An 18,141-nucleotide genomic window follows, 5' to 3' on the forward strand; every position below is an offset into this window, starting at 1 on the left:
GCTTGCTGTGCGGTCGGCTGTCTGTTCTAAACCACATGCACGGTCATTCCATTTGCTTTGTTAACTAGCTAAGAGAACCAGCTGTGACAGTTGGCTCGCGCCATACCATCGTAAAGCCGGGCATCCGCACTTACGTACCTGGAGCAGTTCCCGCAGTCCAGGCTGCTCATGAAGTAGCTGCTCCGGTTTCCAAAGTGGTACAGGGCCTCGCGGGTGGTGCAGACGCGGTACTCGTCCGGAATGTAGCGGGCGCGATCCGGTGACGCCGACTCTGCACCCCAACCACCGCCACCGCCCAAACTGGGCAGCCAACTGCGTAACCGAACGAAAGCGACCACAGGTCTCTTGAGGTACACGGGCTGTGAATGTGCTTCTGGATGTGCAGTCACGGGCAATATGAGCTGCAACACCGGTGCCCGTGGTCGAAGGGGCTCCAAGACTGTGCGGCTTTGCAGACACAGGGTAAGTTCCAGACCTAAGCACAGCTTCGATTAGTGGTATTTATTAAACCGCAATTTCACGTGTCGGAGCCACCGCACAGCCCGGCAGCCCCTTCGAGCAGGAACAAGGGTGTTGCAAGTCATATTGCACGTGAATGTGCCTTAACCTTAATTGCCGAGCAAGGCTATTGATTCATTGATCCATTTGTGTGCATTATAAGGCTAAATTATCCACACCAACAACGTCGTGATCCCCGTCGTCATTTATAGTCTACTTATGTGGAACTGCGCGGCTTATTGTGAGGCTGCTAAGAGACAGAAAAAAAAATGAATCCAATGCGTTGAGAGAGGAGTAAACGGGTTTCAGTCCATATAAGAATCCCTTAAATCTATCAATGGTTACCGGTCTCTGGCAGTGGATTCAGTCGCACTTTCGACATTATTGTGCGCCTTGAGGCCATGTTTCACTCTTCTCTTCCCATTACGATGTTGTATCAAAGATATTTTAACAGCAGCATGTTGATGGCTTCTTCTGAAAATTTACAGCTGTCCGTTTTGCATCACCCGAATCTACCCCATTATTAAAAGTTTACTAACCCCATCACACCATCTTATCCTCTGTCATCATGCACTGCGTTTCCTTTCCGTTTGCGCCCTTTCTGTGACTCTCACTCAACATTGGTTATCTGTTCTATGCATTAAGTTATCTACCTAACCCTATCTTTCACTTTTTACCTCAACTTGGATATCGGCTACCCCCGTTTGCTGTCTGCCAGTGCACATAAAGATTTGTCCAGATTGGATCGGTTATTTTCATATATCGTGAATCTCGCCAATAGTGAGTCCATATACTTACGCGTATAGCCACATCTTGATCAGTTGCCTGCAATACAAGAAACACAAGAAATGTATGCACGATGTTTCTAGTTGTAAAGAAGTTCAATATACGTTATCTTTGGAAAGAATATTTTGCCAAAATTTAGTCACCTGAACTATAACGTTAACATGATACACTTACCAGGACGATGCTTCGAAGATCCAGCTGATGTCGAATGCTCTGACAAGGCTTTCAAGTGGCTGCATTGGTGAGAGCCAACAAAATACCAGATTTGCGTTATCGATATACAATTCTGACCAATCAGCTTTTGTTGAAGCAATTTCGGGGGTTAGAAAAATTTACGTGTTTTTGATCCACGTGCCAAACAAGCTAAGTCCGTCCGCACGGCTTCATAGTGCGACATGTGCTCGAGAGTGTTGTACATTATCACCACGCTGGTGGCCCCGGCACCCTAAAATCAGAACTGTTCCACCCATTGCAGTCGCTGCAACAATCGAGCATAATGCTGGTACTTATATTCTACTTCAGAATGAAGAGTAGTTAACAGCTTCAAACAAACTCTTTTAACATTAACTGAAACGACCTGCTTTGAAACCATCGTCGCGTAGGCCGAAAATTTGGGACACGCTTTATCGGGGTTGCTGGCTTACCAGAATAGATGATCGGGCACCTGCTGTGTATCGGCGCATTCTGGGACACCGAGATTCAGTATGCAGCTCTTCCACCCTGAAATAAAGGCACGCTGAATATGCATTGGTGTTCAACCTCAAAGCCTTTCGAAGATGCCGTCATGGGCACTGGATTATTTATCGCGCTTCATATAGTAAAGTACACTTGAATTGAATTCAAGTGTGCCCGAAGGAACCTATGCGACCTGCAAGAATGCAAGCACTGCTACTGAATTAAAAAAATAAACTGGTTTTCCCTCTCATGTTCATGAAACACTTACTTGAAGTAGACCGATTTCTTCAGCATGTCATCCATCAGTTCAGGATCGACTGCTCCCATGAACTTCCCGACCTGCGGTTATAATACAGATTGTTTCATGCACTTCTCAGAAGAAATTTAGGCAGCTGAAGCTGAGAGTGCATTCTAATGTGCGAAATGTAGATAAACAAAAACAGTTTAGAAGTTTGTGCAATAGAGATTGTCGCGCGGACACTAGATTCTATCGCTGAATTTGGTTATCCACGTACATTTTCAGAGTGGTCGTCCGTGCTGGAGGTGAGAATGAAACCTCCTTCATCCAGAAGGTAGCAGACGACAAAGTCCTGAAAGAAAGGAATAGAACACTTTGCCTTACATGGTTTGCAGACAAGAAGTCAACATTCTAAGGTGTCAGTGGTATCACTGGTGACCATTCATATGAAAACCGGTTGCTGCTAGCCCACATAATGAAAATAGCCTATTAATCCCGACATAGGGAACAAGACGTTGATTGTTTGTTTGTTTTTCCCTCTTTCAAATCACCTCCACTATGCATGTAAATGAACTTGTAGAAACCACGCGATATATAACATCGCTAAACCTTTATATATTTGAACAAGCTTCATGCGGGGAACACTCGTCAGCGGAGACTGGACCGCACTTTATGACGAACTTCAAACTTTTCTGCGAGCAGTGAAGCTTCACTGATGATATTAAATATCCACGACCCATATCAAAAACATGTACAATGAAAAGTTTCGAGGTTGAAGAGTGGCTGACTTAGGACTGTTTTCCCTGCTGTACTTTTATAAACTATATAGCTTGTGCGAAAAGAAAGGAAGTCGCTAAGAGCGTCGGTGTTTCAGAATCCTCGCCGTGTCCTGCCACGCCTTAAGACTCTGGGCTCTCCATAGCTTTGGAGGGCGAAGGTGGTAGTTCGGCTCTCTCTCCAGAACTTCCGACCAGTGCCGATATGAAAGGAGGCTGACGGCACATCCCTTAGCCAGTTTCTACTACGCGTGTAGCAACTTCGTGTATTTTGAAGGTGGGCTGCTCGCCAGTGACTGAACGCCAGGGTTCAAACGAAGAGGAAGAGTAGTAAAAAAAAAGAACGAGAAGAAAAAGGTTTGCGAGCTCACCTCGTCAGCACAACGGAGGTGCTCGCCTGAACTTCCGTTGGCAGACATTGTCATGAGGGAGGCGTGGATAACGCGCTCTTCCACGATGAGACCGACGACTGAAATGCAGAGATTGAGTGCCTCCTAAGCCTACGGCAACCGCGAACAGTACCGCAACAACAGTAACCAACTTATGAACATGAAAATCTACGGTGCACGTGTTAGGTTTTAACAGAAGCATTGAAATAAAACTTATATGAAATCAAGAGTTCGACGAAAACTCGTCTGGCCGGGATTGCTCATATATCAAGGGAAAAACGCCGACAAAAAGCATTAGAAGAAACCAAGATGTTTGGGTTCCCATACGGGGCCCCTGTTCACGATGTTGAAATTGAACAAGGCCTCCACATGGGAGCCGAAACGTCTTGGTTTCTTCTCTCTTAATATTTTTGGTGAGCGTCCGTTTTACCCTTGACTATAAAACATATGTCAAGGCAAGAATGCTCAGACTGAACAAAGGTCTAGTCGCAGAGCCACAGATACAAAGCACTGGATTAGAAGAAACCGCTCAGCTTTGGGGATACCAGGGCTATAGATTATTTAATGGTAAGCATTTGGCGAACAGAACTAGTACTTGTGTCTTTCGGAATGCCTCTACGTAGCGTGTTATTCTGAGTGCGTTAAAAGCCACTCAACTTTAATTCGTGAGTACAAAAATGCAATAATCCTCCAATCAATAAAGATTATGATGCATTCGTTTTGTTAGCCAGCAGGGGAGCGAATAGTTCACTAAACTGAACGGCCACCTTTTCTCCCACAATACATGTTAAGTCTACTTGCGTTATCCATGAAACGCTGGCGTTTGTCTCCGATTCCTTACCTGCTGGAGTTAGCTCTGACTTTTTAATGTAGATGTCGACTGCTTTGGCTGCCATAATGACGCTTTCTCGAGTTGCGTTGGGTCCATATGTTCCTGAATAAAAAGAGAAACACCTGATTAGTACGCAAGTAATAAATAACTTCACATGCTCGCCAAGCAAACAAAAATGAATTTTACCTGCGACTAGTCGCGCAAGCAAATAAATAAACTGGAATTTGAGCATTGCTTAACAGCAGCGATTGCGGAGAGTTGTTAAGGCGTCTTAGACAAAAAACGATAAGGGACCTTAGAGTCTACAATCACACACCGCGAAGGTGCCACTGTTTCGATGCGTACAAAAGGAATACACAAATCTGACATAAATAACAAACACAAAATAGAAGCAATTAAATGAAGTAATATGAAGACACAATTAAATTAAAGCCAACCCGCGGCTCATGGGCCAAAAGACATCAGCAGGCCCAGCATCCTTATCTGATTAAGACCCGGAACGCTCAGCGCTCTCCTACCAGGGAAGATAAAATATTTTTAAGCCGTTGTTAAGAGGGATTAGCTCAGTGTATTGACTTTTCAGTCTCACAGACGGCTCTTCAATGTGCGTAGCTTACGTTTAACGTCACTAATGAGGAAGACGAAGTCTTCAGCGTAGAGTGCTCTCCTAAAGTACGACGCTTTTTGAGGATTTGCCTCTGGCTCCAGGTATTCCGCAATCCTGCCGAGAAAAAAAGAAAATACACGAAAAGGTCATTTCATATGATTGCAATCACTGTGTTCCTAGTTATGAGCTTTTATACATGTGGATGGTCTTACGCATCAGGGTGGTAGCGTATGAGTCCTCCTTCTGTTCCAACGAAAGTCCCCAATATTCCATCTCTGGACAGAGAGAAAGGACGCCATAGTGTACTACGTATTTACACATTGCTGTCTTTGCAGGCGCGGCTCACAAGTTACATAGACAGTTACGTCGTTAAATAGGTAGCGCACAGGGTATTCAGTGGCTTCTCGGGCATTAGAGTCAACAGCGTGAGCGTATTTCGCGGTTCACTCTACTTTCCATATATGGGCGTAGGGTTGATTAGGGTCGTATCGTAGGGTCATACCTTGATTGGGGTTTCTGTACGCGCTTAGAGCCATCATACTAGCGCAGCGCGGTTAGTACGACCTTCAAATGACAAGTGTAAGAAACGACAAGAATGTAGACCATTTTGCGTTCTTCTGAGCGCGAAAGCAATGAGAAAGGTTGGAGTGCTGATGGAAAACCATTGGCCTATATGCAGTCGAACTGTTCGCGCTTAACGGTTATGTGGACACTGAGGGGTTATGCGTTTTTTACGTCCAACCAGAGAGCTGCCAGTGCTTTATTAAAGGTCTCAGGTGAACACACCTTTCCTCAGCGAAAGCATCGCTCGTCCAATTGCTGACTACAGCTCGCGTGTTCTCGATGTCCCAGAGTAGTCGCTGCATGAGTAGAGGATCACCTGGAAAGATGAATACGCGAGTCAGCAATGTGTAAGGCTTGCCACCACATTACAGAGGAGGTCCGGCTGACAAAATGCTTCTAAAACCGTTCGAACAATGTGCCACCCGTCAAGTAACATTTGAAAAAAAAAACAAGCCTCCCGCGTAGCTGAAATGATACGAGCCACGTAGTTCCTAGGGGAACATACTTCTCTGCCCTCATTTTTATCCGGTAGGTCCTTCATTGTATCCGACAGGTTGCTTCCACGATTTCACCCTACCCTCTACCCTTTACAGTCTTTGTTTCTACGTATAGTGTATCAAAGAAACTTTCGTATGACGGAGTCTTCTTTTCCAACTGTTAATCCCTGAAAAATGCCGAAATGTCGGGCCGAGGTACACCTGTACCCCTCTCTAATCGGTAAATCACCGGCGCCAGCGGCGTTCAGAACATGACCTCTCGTAGCCGATGCGGACAATCAACCACGAGGCCACTTCTGCACAGACTTACTGGTCTCACTTGTCACGTGCCAAAATATGGAGTCTTCATCGCACAATGCTTTGACTCTTAAATTCAGAAGGCTAAACTGGCTGTGCTAGCCCCGCGATAATGAATGCCTATTGAGAGCAGAGCAGCGGATACGAGGTCAACTAAATATATCGTTAAACCCTTGACGAGCTTTTAAAAAAAAAAGTAAATCCGCTCACACTGACGATGGTCTGCCCGGTACGCTTCCAGGACTTGGCTGATGTTGCCCGTGAGTCCCTTGGGGCGCGGGATGTTCTTGCAGTAGCGCCTATAAAACGCAATTTGGGAAGATCAATAGATGCGTTGGGAATTGCATCATAATATCGTAGTTTGAGGGTGCGCGACGGAAGTGTGATCAAGACGTTAGCTTGAGTTGAAGTTTGTTCCGAAAGCATAACTAAGCGGAGCATATTTCCGCTAAGTTACAATGATTCTCAATGGACCAAACTGTGATGTTTTACCTGCAAACAATGTTCGAACGAGTGGAATATGCACAACGTATATTACCGCCTTGGGCATCTCCTGGGCTCTGAGACGCCACAAGAAAAAGTGACCTTTAATGCTTACAACGAAGATATACATAGTGCTTGTAATATTGACGATGCAAAGCTCCTGTGGCTAGGGATGTTTATGTTCAAGGCGCCGTTTTGAAAAAATAAGCGGCATCCCCAGTCCGCGATAAACTTCCTTTGAGGCACGGAAAAGCAACGTTGATGGCTGACACGCTTACAGCGCAGTTTTCTTTCGTATAACCGAGCAAAATGTAGCGGGTGATCTCAGAAGTAGTATGGGCCGCCACTAGTGCACTAATGTGATTCCTGTTGTCCCCCAAATGAGCTTACGTCTTTCAACTACTTTCGGTGAAGTGCTCACTTGTATCATGAGCTTCATGCAAAACACATTCTAAAAGCCAGCAGGCAATACCTGCATCGATGGTTTCCGTTACATACATATATTGTAATTAAATTGTGTATTTAAGTGAAGTCGGATTGCGGTCAATAAATGGTGCGTACATAAATACAATGTATCCATGCCTCTTAACTTGACAAACAGCTCGATAAAGTGTTGCTTGCTTGGTAAAAAAACTAACGTGTTTCTTCTCAATGGTCATCATGAGGTGTATCGGTAAGTCTCCACAATAGTGCCTCCGTTGGCCCCCACCAAAAAGAACAACCATTACGCAAATGTGTCCTGTCAAAAACACCTTATTGAAGCACTCCATCGACCGCTGAGTCAAGAAAAGTTCTCAGTGATCGCTACTACGTCGTTGGGACGCTGCTCTTAATTTAGCTCAATATTTGTTTGGAATGATCGTTAAGGACATGTACATTGCTCTTACACGCGCACTACCATGTACTTGAGCGAGAGGCGTTGCTTATAAATATTAATGAACGAGATTTCAGCGTTATGCCTATGCCAAGTCTATAAACTCTGCTTATACGTAAATGATAGGAAAAATGAATATGAAAGGCATAGTCTCCTAACACTCGGCGATAAACAATAAACTGCCGCCCGAAGCTTCTCGTCTCATCGTCGTGAATTGCATATGGCACGGTACAAAAAGACCGCATAAGCGAGATCGAATTATGAAAAGCATACTGACCACGGAGCCAAAAGGACACCATCCCCTTTCTCTGTCTCTGGCTTGAAACCTGTCGGACATAAAAAATGAATATAACTGCCAATAATAGCTCCCGCATGCAATTAAAACACCTGACAAGAGCATTAGTGTTCAAATGTGTGCTTAGTCATTAGTACTTCTTCAGGGACGATCTATTCTTTCAGTCTGTTCATGTCAGTCTCTATTTGAAGCAAACTTAATGGGCTTGATAGCTGGGCTAGTTCATACGAATGCATTGGTACAAACTGCGCGCCAATACGGGTAACAAGGTAAGAAAGAAAACCGAGGAACGCAGACTTATTGGCGTCGCTTTAATTTGGCCAGATAACTGGAACATAGCAAAGCTCATCCTTAAAATTGTTTTCCAGAGTTTATAGTTTGCACCATAACACATCGGTGCTCAACTCCGTACATTTACCTTAGTTAAATCGAAGCGCCCGTTGCTTACCGTCATCAGCGCGCATCCCTTCCACACGCACGTACAACTTCCTCTTCTCTGGGAGCGCCAGAGCAACGCTGACGAAAGAAAGAAATTAACAAAACCATATAGCAACTTGTTTTTTGACAGATCTTACGATAATTGCGTCTCGTATAAACCGCAAGGATAAAGCTAAACTAACAGAGTGCGAATATAATACCAGTAGCAGTATTATGAACTCAGTATGAATTCAGAAAGATACGTCACAGGCTGCATACAGAGCGCCCATATTTAACCTTACGGCTACGCAGTGCGCGCTGACTCACTTATTAATCTTATCAGCGCAAGATGTTAACGTTCTGTCATATCTCCTTTTAGGACTCGCTACGGAGACAACGAAGTTATTTTGTCCAAGTATGATGTTTAGGTTCGTATAGTTAGACATGACTTATGAAATAGTTATATTTTAAACTGTTTTAGTAATATGGTGATTGTTAAAGGGAGCGAAATGTAGGGAGAAGTGCTAACCTTAATAAAAACCGGAATTTTTAAATCTTTTTTTCCTGGCTGCAGATCTATCATGCAGGTAGATTATTAAATCAAGACCACACGCTAGGCGGGCAACGTAGTGCAAGAATCGGTCTTACCCGAATTCCGAGTCGTTCATGTGCCTGTAGTAGTAGACCATGTTATGCGGCACAAGATGCTTCTGCAGAATGCGGGAGGAACACAGTGAGACGACATTGCCACTCACCGTTTCGCCGTAGCACCAGTCAACAGTTTCGCACTGTCCACTCACCTCGTCTGGCATCCTCATCAGACTGACCACGGTCTCGTGCCCAGAATGGCCGTCGATCATTCTTCTGCGAATCTAAATGCATCCAATAAAAGAAAGCTATCAATTTACTGCGCCGAGATCGAAGAAAGATCGAAGCGCTTGCTGCACGAAACGTACCTTCTCTTTTAAAGAGTTTTCGATCTCAACGTCCAGAAAATCTATGTCTAGGGGCTCTTCTAGAGAGCCCAACTGAAATATACAGAAAAACGGCTCATTAAGGTTTATTCAAGTTCTGCCGGCTTCATTGGCAAAATTCAAACGATGCATACCTGTAACTTAATGTCGGGATGATACATGACGTAACCGTTTCGGTTGACCATAAATGAATAGCCTGAAGGACCAATCTGTCGGTGACACCGAACGAAAGCAAAACAGGATTATGTACGAACTGTTCAAATTGCTTTTCACACTAGCGTTTATAATTTGATTGTAATACATTCGGCACGTGCCTTGTACGTGGGTTCATGATCCTTCAGTTCCTCGAGTGAGACATCCACGCCCATCACTCCTACAATGGTTTGGTCCTTCTGGTGAAATTGAGGTCGAGGGTGAACATTAAATGCGAGCACTGCACGCAAGATCTCATTTTTCACGTAGGTGAACATACTGGCGTAAACAGTCCAAAATAATTGCGCGAAAGGGCTCATTGTGCTTTCATCTTACACCCTATTATTATTTATCCTAGATCTTCGGAAAAGTGTTGTGGTTGTTAACAGAGTTGTGAGCGCGGAGCAGTCAGCAATTAGAGCACTTTCGCCCATCTGTAAGATTTCCGAAAATTAAAAAACAGACTTCAAGATAATGATTATTCCGCAACAAACGGCAAATCTTATCCGTAGATTATTGATGATTGTTTAGCTGTGACCTGTCTGTGATGACGAGCACGTCAAATGCAAAGGATAGTTCAAAAATATGACACACATTAAATTTCTAATTAGGCTTCGCACATATAATTGACAAGCCTGCATTCTTGTTATGAATTTAGGGACTAGCTGCTTTCTTTTTTTTTTTTTGCAAATTTGGCCGAGAACAGGCTTACGGAAGGGGAAATCAAAATGCAGTAGGATTTTCCATAACCTGCACAAACGGTAAGCTAAAAGCTAGCGTCAGCACAAGAGTGAGGGATAACCATCAGGATTTCCTGTTTTGCTATTTGTCGTACAGGAAACATATAGAGGTGTTTACTCAAGTGTATAGTTATATATCTTCTAGCATGTGAGTGAGATGAAACAAGCCGCTGACCGTTCCATGTGTCTTGTTGTAGACTGGCAGTGTGACTGTTGTTAGCAGACCTATCCCCTGGAAAGTGGAAGAAGGCATTAGAAACCTCTCTCTACACTCGGATGAATCCGCATGTGCTGTATAAGGAATATTCTTCGCACCCCGGAGTCTTGGTAAAAGTTTGTCCACGTGAATTGCTTGTCCCCAGAGAGCACCATTGGCCGACTGAGCACCTTGAGGTATTCCTGCGAAAAAATACATTTATTTTTTTTAATGAGCGATGATAAATAAAGCGCTGTTTTGGCGCCGTCCATTCGTTTCTAACACTTATCGGCGCTATCGCATTGGCGTTTCTTTCTGTGCCAGCCTCCCCCTCACGCTACTAGAATTATTATTTTAGTGTGCAAGAAGCAGGCTGGATCCATTCCTTGTCGGACTAAGCCTTCTCTTGTTTTGCACTTAACTCAACGTTTGTCTACATCTTATTGTGAGACCGGCACAATCATTTTCCGCTCGAACACGTTTCCACTTGATGGAAATTCCTTGCTCACCTGTACTTTGTACCTGCTTGCACCAAACGACGTGATGGCAGTAAAGTAACCTGCAGCAATTAAGAACAAACAAAAACAAATTGGTAGATTTGCCCGAAGGACGAAGCACTGACTACGATAGCAAGGTTTAGCATTTCGCTTGAGCTTCTCGGACTAACGTGTGCGTGACATTGCGGATACGCCAAAGTTTTTGGCACACTTTAAAACTTTAACACGCCCTATAGGGCCTGTAATGACATTGCAAATGTGCCACTACGTTTTCAATAAAGAGCCGGGCAAGTAAAATTACAGCGCTTTCAGGTTTGAGTACTGATATTGTTTCGCACTTTTAATTTATAATAGTCTGAGAAGATTTAGGATTAAATTCACGTGCTGTGAACGTTATGTTTCATGACATCTGTTTGCGGGTTGCCATTCTCAAAATTCTGAGGAATGATTTAGTTAGGGACGTAAGAAGTGGCATGAGTAACTTTAGGGATTGAATAGTGCTGGAATATAACCTGCATATACGGCATGAATAAGCATAGACCATACATATGCGGAACCTCAAGGCAACGAAAACGACGAAAATTCGCCTGGAGTTTCCGTATAACTGATATCGTGATAAAAAGCAAAAGAGCGCTGTGGGTGCGATGGATGCGGATTGACAAGCCTAGAAAGTGTAATTACCAGATAAGAGCCACTCTGTCTTCTTTTTCATTTGACCAGGGACACGTTATTGCCGCGGCATCAAACGCCGGCCACGGCAGCCGTATTTTGATGAGGGCGAAATGCGAAAACTCCCGTGCGCCGTGCCAATGGGGATACTCCAACGAAATCTATGTGGTCAAAATTAATCCTGAGTCCTCCCATTAGGGCGTGCTTCATAATCAGATCATGGTTTTGGCACGTTAGATATCAGAACTGAATGTTAGCGCCCCCTTAAGTGCCGGAGAACGCCAACTGTACATTAGCAGCAAACAGACGCGCTTGATTTTACTGTTGCATTGAGGAAACGGCCAACTGCACTGCTACGCGTATCACACCATCGTAAAACACATTGACCAGAAGACCGTACCTCGATTTTTGCAAGCGAGAGCCTTGAGTGTAGCGTACGGTATCGGGTGTGGACCGACCACGTAGGTGAAGATACGAATCTGCGAATCAAAGATACGATTGATTAGGATACATAAGTTCCGATGCTTATAGCACAGGTATCTACATAGAAACAAGAATAAAGCAGGCAAATTCCACACATCACATATTCAAATTGATCACATTTTCAGACATTAGGTGGTGGTACATGTTTAAATTCTCTTTGATGTGGTACTCCCTCTTTCTTGTTCCGTTGATGATCTGTCTCGTTATTTCTCTTTACGCCTCGTATGACGTGACAATGGTATGCACGCACCTTGAGATCAGCGTTCAGCTTTTCTATCAGAGGCGTGGGGTCCTCGGTTCCTCCATCCGTGAAGATCATGATCATCTGAATACACTCCGCACCAGCGTGGCCCGTCTTGTTCTCTTGGAACTGCAAATAACCGGACATTAAAGAGGACATCATAAATAGCAGTTACTGCCGCGGTAACTTCAACCTTCCACGCTTGCTTTGACAAAGTAGGCATATGAAACAACAGGTTCCTCGAGAACGTCGCCTGGCTGTGCATATATATATATATATATATATATATATATATATATATATATATATATATATATATATAGAACAAAATGCGTCAGCTGCCAAGCGCGTGCCAAAGCTCGCTAAAATGTTGAATTGACGAGTGAAATATTAGTGCTATTTGTTGCATTTTCTTTTCTTTCTCTTTCTTTGTTATTTCTAAACGCAAGCAATGTATTGGCTCAGTCCTCATGCACTGAGCCAATACCGCAGGCGGGCAGGCCTGCGTCATATTAAAGAAACCACAGACCTTGTCAAGCCGTTTCTTGGCCTTTAGATTCAAAGTTTGTGCTCATAGGATTGAGATGTTGAAATGAACTGCAAACGAAATTTCAGTTCATATAATTTTTTCCTCTTTGCGCATTTCCGCCAAAGCGCTAAGACTCACATTGTCAGGATAATTTCTAACGCCCTGCGAACATTGTTAGACGCTTTCAGCAGCAATTAACGTTGGAGTCTCGCGTGAACTCAAAACCACTGCGTCACTTACATCAGCCATCGTGCGGAAGGCGAAGTCGAGTGCATGGGTCAGGCTGGCCGTACCACCGTCGGTGACCCGATCAATGCTCTTGGAGAGTATCTGGCGAGGCGAGAAGAAAATGTCGTAAAATGTGCGCCTGGGGGCGGCACGAAGCAAGCATGGAAGGAACCAAGACACAAATGGGACTTGCTTCTTGCTCGAGAAAGCGAAATAACGAAATAAATTTTTATTTTGTTATTGCAATAACAATTGTTGCTTGCAATAATAACGGGTTGCTTGCAATTTCTTTTTATTAGAGCGAAATATTCGCTAAAAATTTTTGAAAGCATTCTGCGATATTCTTTCATAAATTTTTTTGTACAGTTACTTTCGCCTTCACTGTCCCTGCTTTGCTCAGACGAGGATTATGATTGGGAATGATCTTTGGCTGCATAAATTGATTCTGTACCGTATCACCCCTCTCGCTGAAGTCTGCTGCACCTGGACACATAATACGCTTTAACGTCTTTTTCGTCTTAACGTCCTTGTACTGGTTCGCCGACTAACTTTGAAAGAGTAGCTTGACTCCATTTGCCCGGTTATCACGACAGCAAATATGGGAGGTATAGTGATTCCTGAGAACTGCAGATTTTTTATTTATTTCTTGGGTGGCAAAATGTGTTTCTGTTTACTTTGTGGCGCTTCTGAAAAAAAACTTACTTTCGCGAGTAATGCAAGGCGTGACCACTGCTTTATCGCGGTAGCCCAGTGACTATGACGTTGCTTTGCTAAGATCGATCCTGAAAAAAAAAAACACTCTTGTGTACTTGTATTGGGTGCGCGTTAAAAACCAACAGGCTGCCAAAATTTACCTCGAGTCCCCCACTACGGCGTGCCTCACAATCAGATCGTAGTTTTCGCACGTAAAAGCAAAAAATTTATTTCAAGTTTGTCACCTCTCATTTTCCGCAGAAAACATCACCATTCCCAACGTCTTTCTTTCTTGAATTTATTTACGCGTTTTGTGTTGAGGATTTTCACATTATAAATTCTAGTCACCTTCGTTCCTCATACATATTCACTTACACTGCTGGTCATCGATGTTGATCTGGGGCCAGACAGCTACGTATGCAAATGGCGTTCGCATTGGGGTGAAGTAGTGGCACGTATAGAAACGAGAAGTATTCTGGATCAACCAATAGAAGTATCAGCTTCTAGAAACTCTGAAGCATTAGCTCACAGGAGAACAATCAGCAGCTGGAACTGGGGCTTGGGTAAAACAAAAATAAGTGAGGGTTTATGTTTCTCTAGCTTCTCTAGATTCACTTCGTTTTCATGTTTCTCTCTAGCGATTACCGATTCTATTTAACGTGTGAGTGCTCATTTAATACGTTACCCCCGCTTTGCAAAAAAAGAAAAAAGAAAACATCGCGGTATACTGCGCAGCATCGTCCATGTCTTATTATGGCGGGAATGCCTTACCCTTTTGTTGCGCCTGTTGGCTTGAACAAGCGTGTCGAAACAGGATACCCATCGAACTTCACCCGCGAACTGAAAGAAAAAACAAAGAGAATGAATAATGACACAGCAAATATCGCAACAGCGATGATGCCGAGCAAACCCTGCAGAATTGTGTGTTTTATTTGAGCGACCTTGCGGGGATTTTTCATGCATATGGAAAGGACGTTTTCTCAAGAACATGGCAAAATATTTTACAATTACCGCATAAAAGCCCGCACGATCTAACAATTTAGTTTTATATTCCCTGCCTTAAAATTATTGTCTTTATTTCTTTCTCTCTTTTGGTTCTTTATTTTCTTTTTCAATCTGCAGATAGCTATAGCAGAATACAGTTCAAACGTAGTCCAGCCGAATAACTTAATACCTTTATTTTTTTTTCTTTCTGCGACTACAATATGCCAAAAGTAATAACGCGCTCCTTCATCAGTGCATCAAAACATCTGATTACGTACTGAGATGCATAGGCGAGTACTTATCGTTTCTTTCTTTTTCAGCTATACTAGCGAGGCGACCACGCTGATCGCATCTTACAGAGAAAACTAATTGATTCATACCGAGGCCACATTGACGAAATCGTTTTCTTCAAAAGTCTTCAACACCGACTTGACAGACAACTTCATGATCTCCATGGATGGCCCGTGCATGCTTCCGCTCCTGAAAGCGCGACAACAGGAGTAGCAAACATATTTTCGATGCAGTCTCCGAATAAGGGTGCAAGCAATTGTGGTGTGTTTTCAGATTAAATATTGTCATTTTCTACACGACCGACCTTTCGACGTATAGAAACTCCCCGCTCTAGAGTAAGCCATAGTTTGGTTTGTAAACTGAAAGTTTTCTCAAAACAATAAGTTTGGGAGAACGACGATTTTAACTTACGGTATAGGAAGCTGCAAGAGAACTCATTCTCTTACGAAAACCTTGAGCGTCGGCCCCCAATTCTCAGCGGGCAGACGTTCAAATCTTCACTTCCAGAGACTAATATTTGTTAGCCGACAAGTAGCCACAAGACTCAACATTTGTGAGGTCCTAAGTCCAATCTTACGCTGTTTCAGTAGTGAGTGTCGAAATTGCCATATTGCAATTTGGAATATTGGTAGCTCAGTGGCGATGATAGTAGACTAATGAAAGAAAGTATTGGGTGTATAAAGAAGCAACCTTGATATTGACACGTGTACTTATCTTTATCGGGCAACCACGTTTCGCCGCTTAACAACTGTAATCGCACAGCGAGGGACGCGACTGCATGTATCCGACGTTTCTGGAAAGTTATCGACGCTTCTATCCGCGTGTCTGTTGTCGCCGAACCTTGTGTTATCAGATTTTATCGCGTGACACGAATGGTGTAGAACTTTGTGGAAGACACGCGGGTCCCATCAGTTAATCTGGAACATTCGACGACTGATCTATAAAAGCCGACGCACTTGACCCGCTAATCAGTTTTCCGACGATCGCCGACCGTGTTCGCCGCTATCGTTGTGCTATAAGTGTAGCCTGTTTTTGTGGGCACAGGTTCGCCCAATAAAAGCTAGTTTTGTATTCCACCGTATTGCTTCTTTCTTCACCGTCACTACCACGTGACATCTGGTGGAGGTGCTTTTCGTCCATGTACAGGACGCCCCCGACAAGCCGTGATCCCAGCCCAGACCACAAACAGAACACCAACGTAGTCCCGGACCACCGAGCAAGCCGCCGTCTTCAACAGCTGCCCCCGGAGCACGGACTTCTACCTGAGAAGACCAAGAAGATTGTGGCCAAGGCAACCGCAATGGCAGCCCCAGCGTCCCCCATCGTGCTGCAGCAGCCCAGGGAACCACCAACGTTCCGCGGTTCCACATTTGAGGACCCGGAAACCTGGCTGGAAACGTATGAGAGGGTCGCTACGTTTAACAACTGGGCAAGCGACGACAAGCTACGACATGTCTATTTCGCATTGGAGGACGCCGCCAAGACGTGGTTCGAGAATCGAGAAGCCACCTTGACGACGTGGGACCTCTTCCGAAGCGGCTTCCTGCAAACATTTCAAAGCGTCGTGCGAAAAGAGCGAGCCCAAGCTCTACTGGAGACAAGAGCGCAGCTGCCGAATGAGACGATCGCGATTTTCACTGAGGAAATGAGCCGTCTGTTCCGCCACGCCGACCCAGAAATGTCCGAGGAGAAGAAAGTACGTCTACTGATGCGTGGTGTAAAGGAGGAACTTTTCGCCGGTATGGTAAGAAGCCCACCGAAGACCGTCGACGAGTTTCTTCGTGAGGCGACGAGCATCGAGAAGACACTGGAATTGCGGAACCGGCAATTTGACCGACGCACCAAGCCAACAAGCTACTCCGGAATTCAATCACTGGCCACGGACGATTTATGCGAGACCATCAGGGCCATCGTGCGCGAAGAACTGCGCAAGGTCTTGCCATCGTCGCAGCCTCAAGTGGCCTCGATCGCCGACATCGTGAAAGAAGAGGTGCACCGATCGCTAGGAGTTCCTGAGGTGCAACCACAATTACCGCAGCCCCAGCCAGAAGCGATGACTTACGCCGCCGTCGCACGCCGTCAAGCTCCCCCTCCGCGACAACGACAGGGCCCTGTAACGCCACAATTCCGTCGTCCACCGCCGCCGCCGCCAGCACGCCCACCCGTCGCCCAGCGCACCTACGCGAGGAAGACGGACATTTGGCGCGCCCCCGACCACCGCCCGCTCTGCTACCACTGCGGCGAAGCCGGCCACGTGTACCGCCGATGCCCATACCGCGACCTGGGATTGCGAGGCTTCGCCGTGAACGCACAGCGCCCGAGGGAAGGTGAACGCCCTCGTGACATCGCCGACTACCTCGCCGCTACTCAGTGGAGCCCTCGACGACCGTCCCGTTCGCCGTCACCAGGCCGCTACTTGTCGCCGCAGCACCGACCATACACCGGCCCAGCCCGGGGCCGCTCTGCGAGCCCATATCCGGAAAACTAAAAGCAGCAACCGATGGAGGTGCGGTTGCTGTTCGTCGAACTGACGAAGATCCTCCGCCGCCGACGAAGACGACGAAGAAAAAATCTCGACGACCTAATGACGACACGCCGCCGTCCCGACGAAGTCAGGAAGCCAAGACTACACCGACGAAAGACGACTTGACGAACCGACGTTCCAGCTTCAGTTCAACACGACGCAGCCGTGATCCGACGCCACGACCTAACTGCAACGCCAGACAAAGAACCACCGACCTTGACGTGCTTCTCGACGGCCGCGCAGTCACTGCCTTAGTCGACACAGGGGCCGATTACTCCGTAATGAGTGGACACATCGCCGCACAGTTGAAGAAGGTTAAGACTGTATGGGAGGGCCCCCAAATTCGGACCGCTGGAGGGCACCTCATTACGCCGACTGGAATCTGCACGGCAAGAATTACCATTCATGACCGGACTTACCCTGCCACCTTCGTTATCCTGCAACGGTGTTCACGAGACGTCATTCTCGGCATGGACTTCCTGAACCAACACGGCGCAATCATCGACCTGAAGTCGCAGTCAATAACGTTGTCGGAAGATCAAGCGATACCATCGGAGAGCCCTTGTAGTCACCACGCCTTGAGTGTGCTCGAAGATCAAGTGAGCATCCCGCCTCGCTCCAGCATCGTTATTTCGGTCGGCACCGAAGCACCCGCTGACGTAGAAGGCGTCA

At 45.5% G+C, this 18,141-nt stretch overlaps 1 protein-coding gene across 2 annotated transcripts in view; it reads right to left on the reverse strand.

Annotated features, from left to right (window-relative positions):
* The window catches only part of LOC126521796 (voltage-dependent calcium channel subunit alpha-2/delta-1-like), a 156,285-nt gene that overhangs the window by 15,454 nt on the left and 122,690 nt on the right, over nucleotides 1–18,141 (reverse strand). Inside the window, exons 9-35 of one of the 2 annotated variants that reach the window (XM_055066215.2) lie at nucleotides 15,035–15,134; nucleotides 14,442–14,510; nucleotides 12,990–13,079; nucleotides 12,230–12,349; nucleotides 11,897–11,975; nucleotides 10,840–10,889; nucleotides 10,450–10,533; nucleotides 10,310–10,366; nucleotides 9,517–9,591; nucleotides 9,337–9,411; nucleotides 9,185–9,256; nucleotides 9,029–9,100; nucleotides 8,877–8,938; nucleotides 8,260–8,327; nucleotides 7,794–7,842; nucleotides 6,370–6,458; nucleotides 5,588–5,681; nucleotides 5,014–5,076; nucleotides 4,812–4,915; nucleotides 4,204–4,296; nucleotides 3,345–3,442; nucleotides 2,475–2,549; nucleotides 2,228–2,298; nucleotides 1,929–2,004; nucleotides 1,459–1,517; nucleotides 1,297–1,323; nucleotides 139–312 (exon numbers count right to left, since the gene is read on the reverse strand). In XM_055066215.2, the coding sequence (XP_054922190.1) occupies nucleotides 139–312; nucleotides 1,297–1,323; nucleotides 1,459–1,517; nucleotides 1,929–2,004; nucleotides 2,228–2,298; nucleotides 2,475–2,549; nucleotides 3,345–3,442; nucleotides 4,204–4,296; nucleotides 4,812–4,915; nucleotides 5,014–5,076; nucleotides 5,588–5,681; nucleotides 6,370–6,458; nucleotides 7,794–7,842; nucleotides 8,260–8,327; nucleotides 8,877–8,938; nucleotides 9,029–9,100; nucleotides 9,185–9,256; nucleotides 9,337–9,411; nucleotides 9,517–9,591; nucleotides 10,310–10,366; nucleotides 10,450–10,533; nucleotides 10,840–10,889; nucleotides 11,897–11,975; nucleotides 12,230–12,349; nucleotides 12,990–13,079; nucleotides 14,442–14,510; nucleotides 15,035–15,134 (2,145 nt within the window). Of the gene's footprint in view, nucleotides 1–138; nucleotides 313–1,296; nucleotides 1,324–1,458; nucleotides 1,518–1,928; nucleotides 2,005–2,227; nucleotides 2,299–2,474; nucleotides 2,550–3,344; nucleotides 3,443–4,203; nucleotides 4,297–4,811; nucleotides 4,916–5,013; nucleotides 5,077–5,587; nucleotides 5,682–6,369; nucleotides 6,459–7,793; nucleotides 7,843–8,259; nucleotides 8,328–8,876; nucleotides 8,939–9,028; nucleotides 9,101–9,184; nucleotides 9,257–9,336; nucleotides 9,412–9,516; nucleotides 9,595–10,309; nucleotides 10,367–10,449; nucleotides 10,534–10,839; nucleotides 10,890–11,896; nucleotides 11,976–12,229; nucleotides 12,350–12,989; nucleotides 13,080–14,441; nucleotides 14,511–15,034; nucleotides 15,135–18,141 lie in introns of both variants that reach the window. The other variant, XM_050170494.3, reaches the window with a different exon arrangement.

Source organism: Dermacentor andersoni, chromosome 6 (assembly GCF_023375885.2).
Source record: "Dermacentor andersoni chromosome 6, qqDerAnde1_hic_scaffold, whole genome shotgun sequence".
NCBI classification, from domain to species: Eukaryota; Metazoa; Arthropoda; class Arachnida; order Ixodida; family Ixodidae; genus Dermacentor; species Dermacentor andersoni.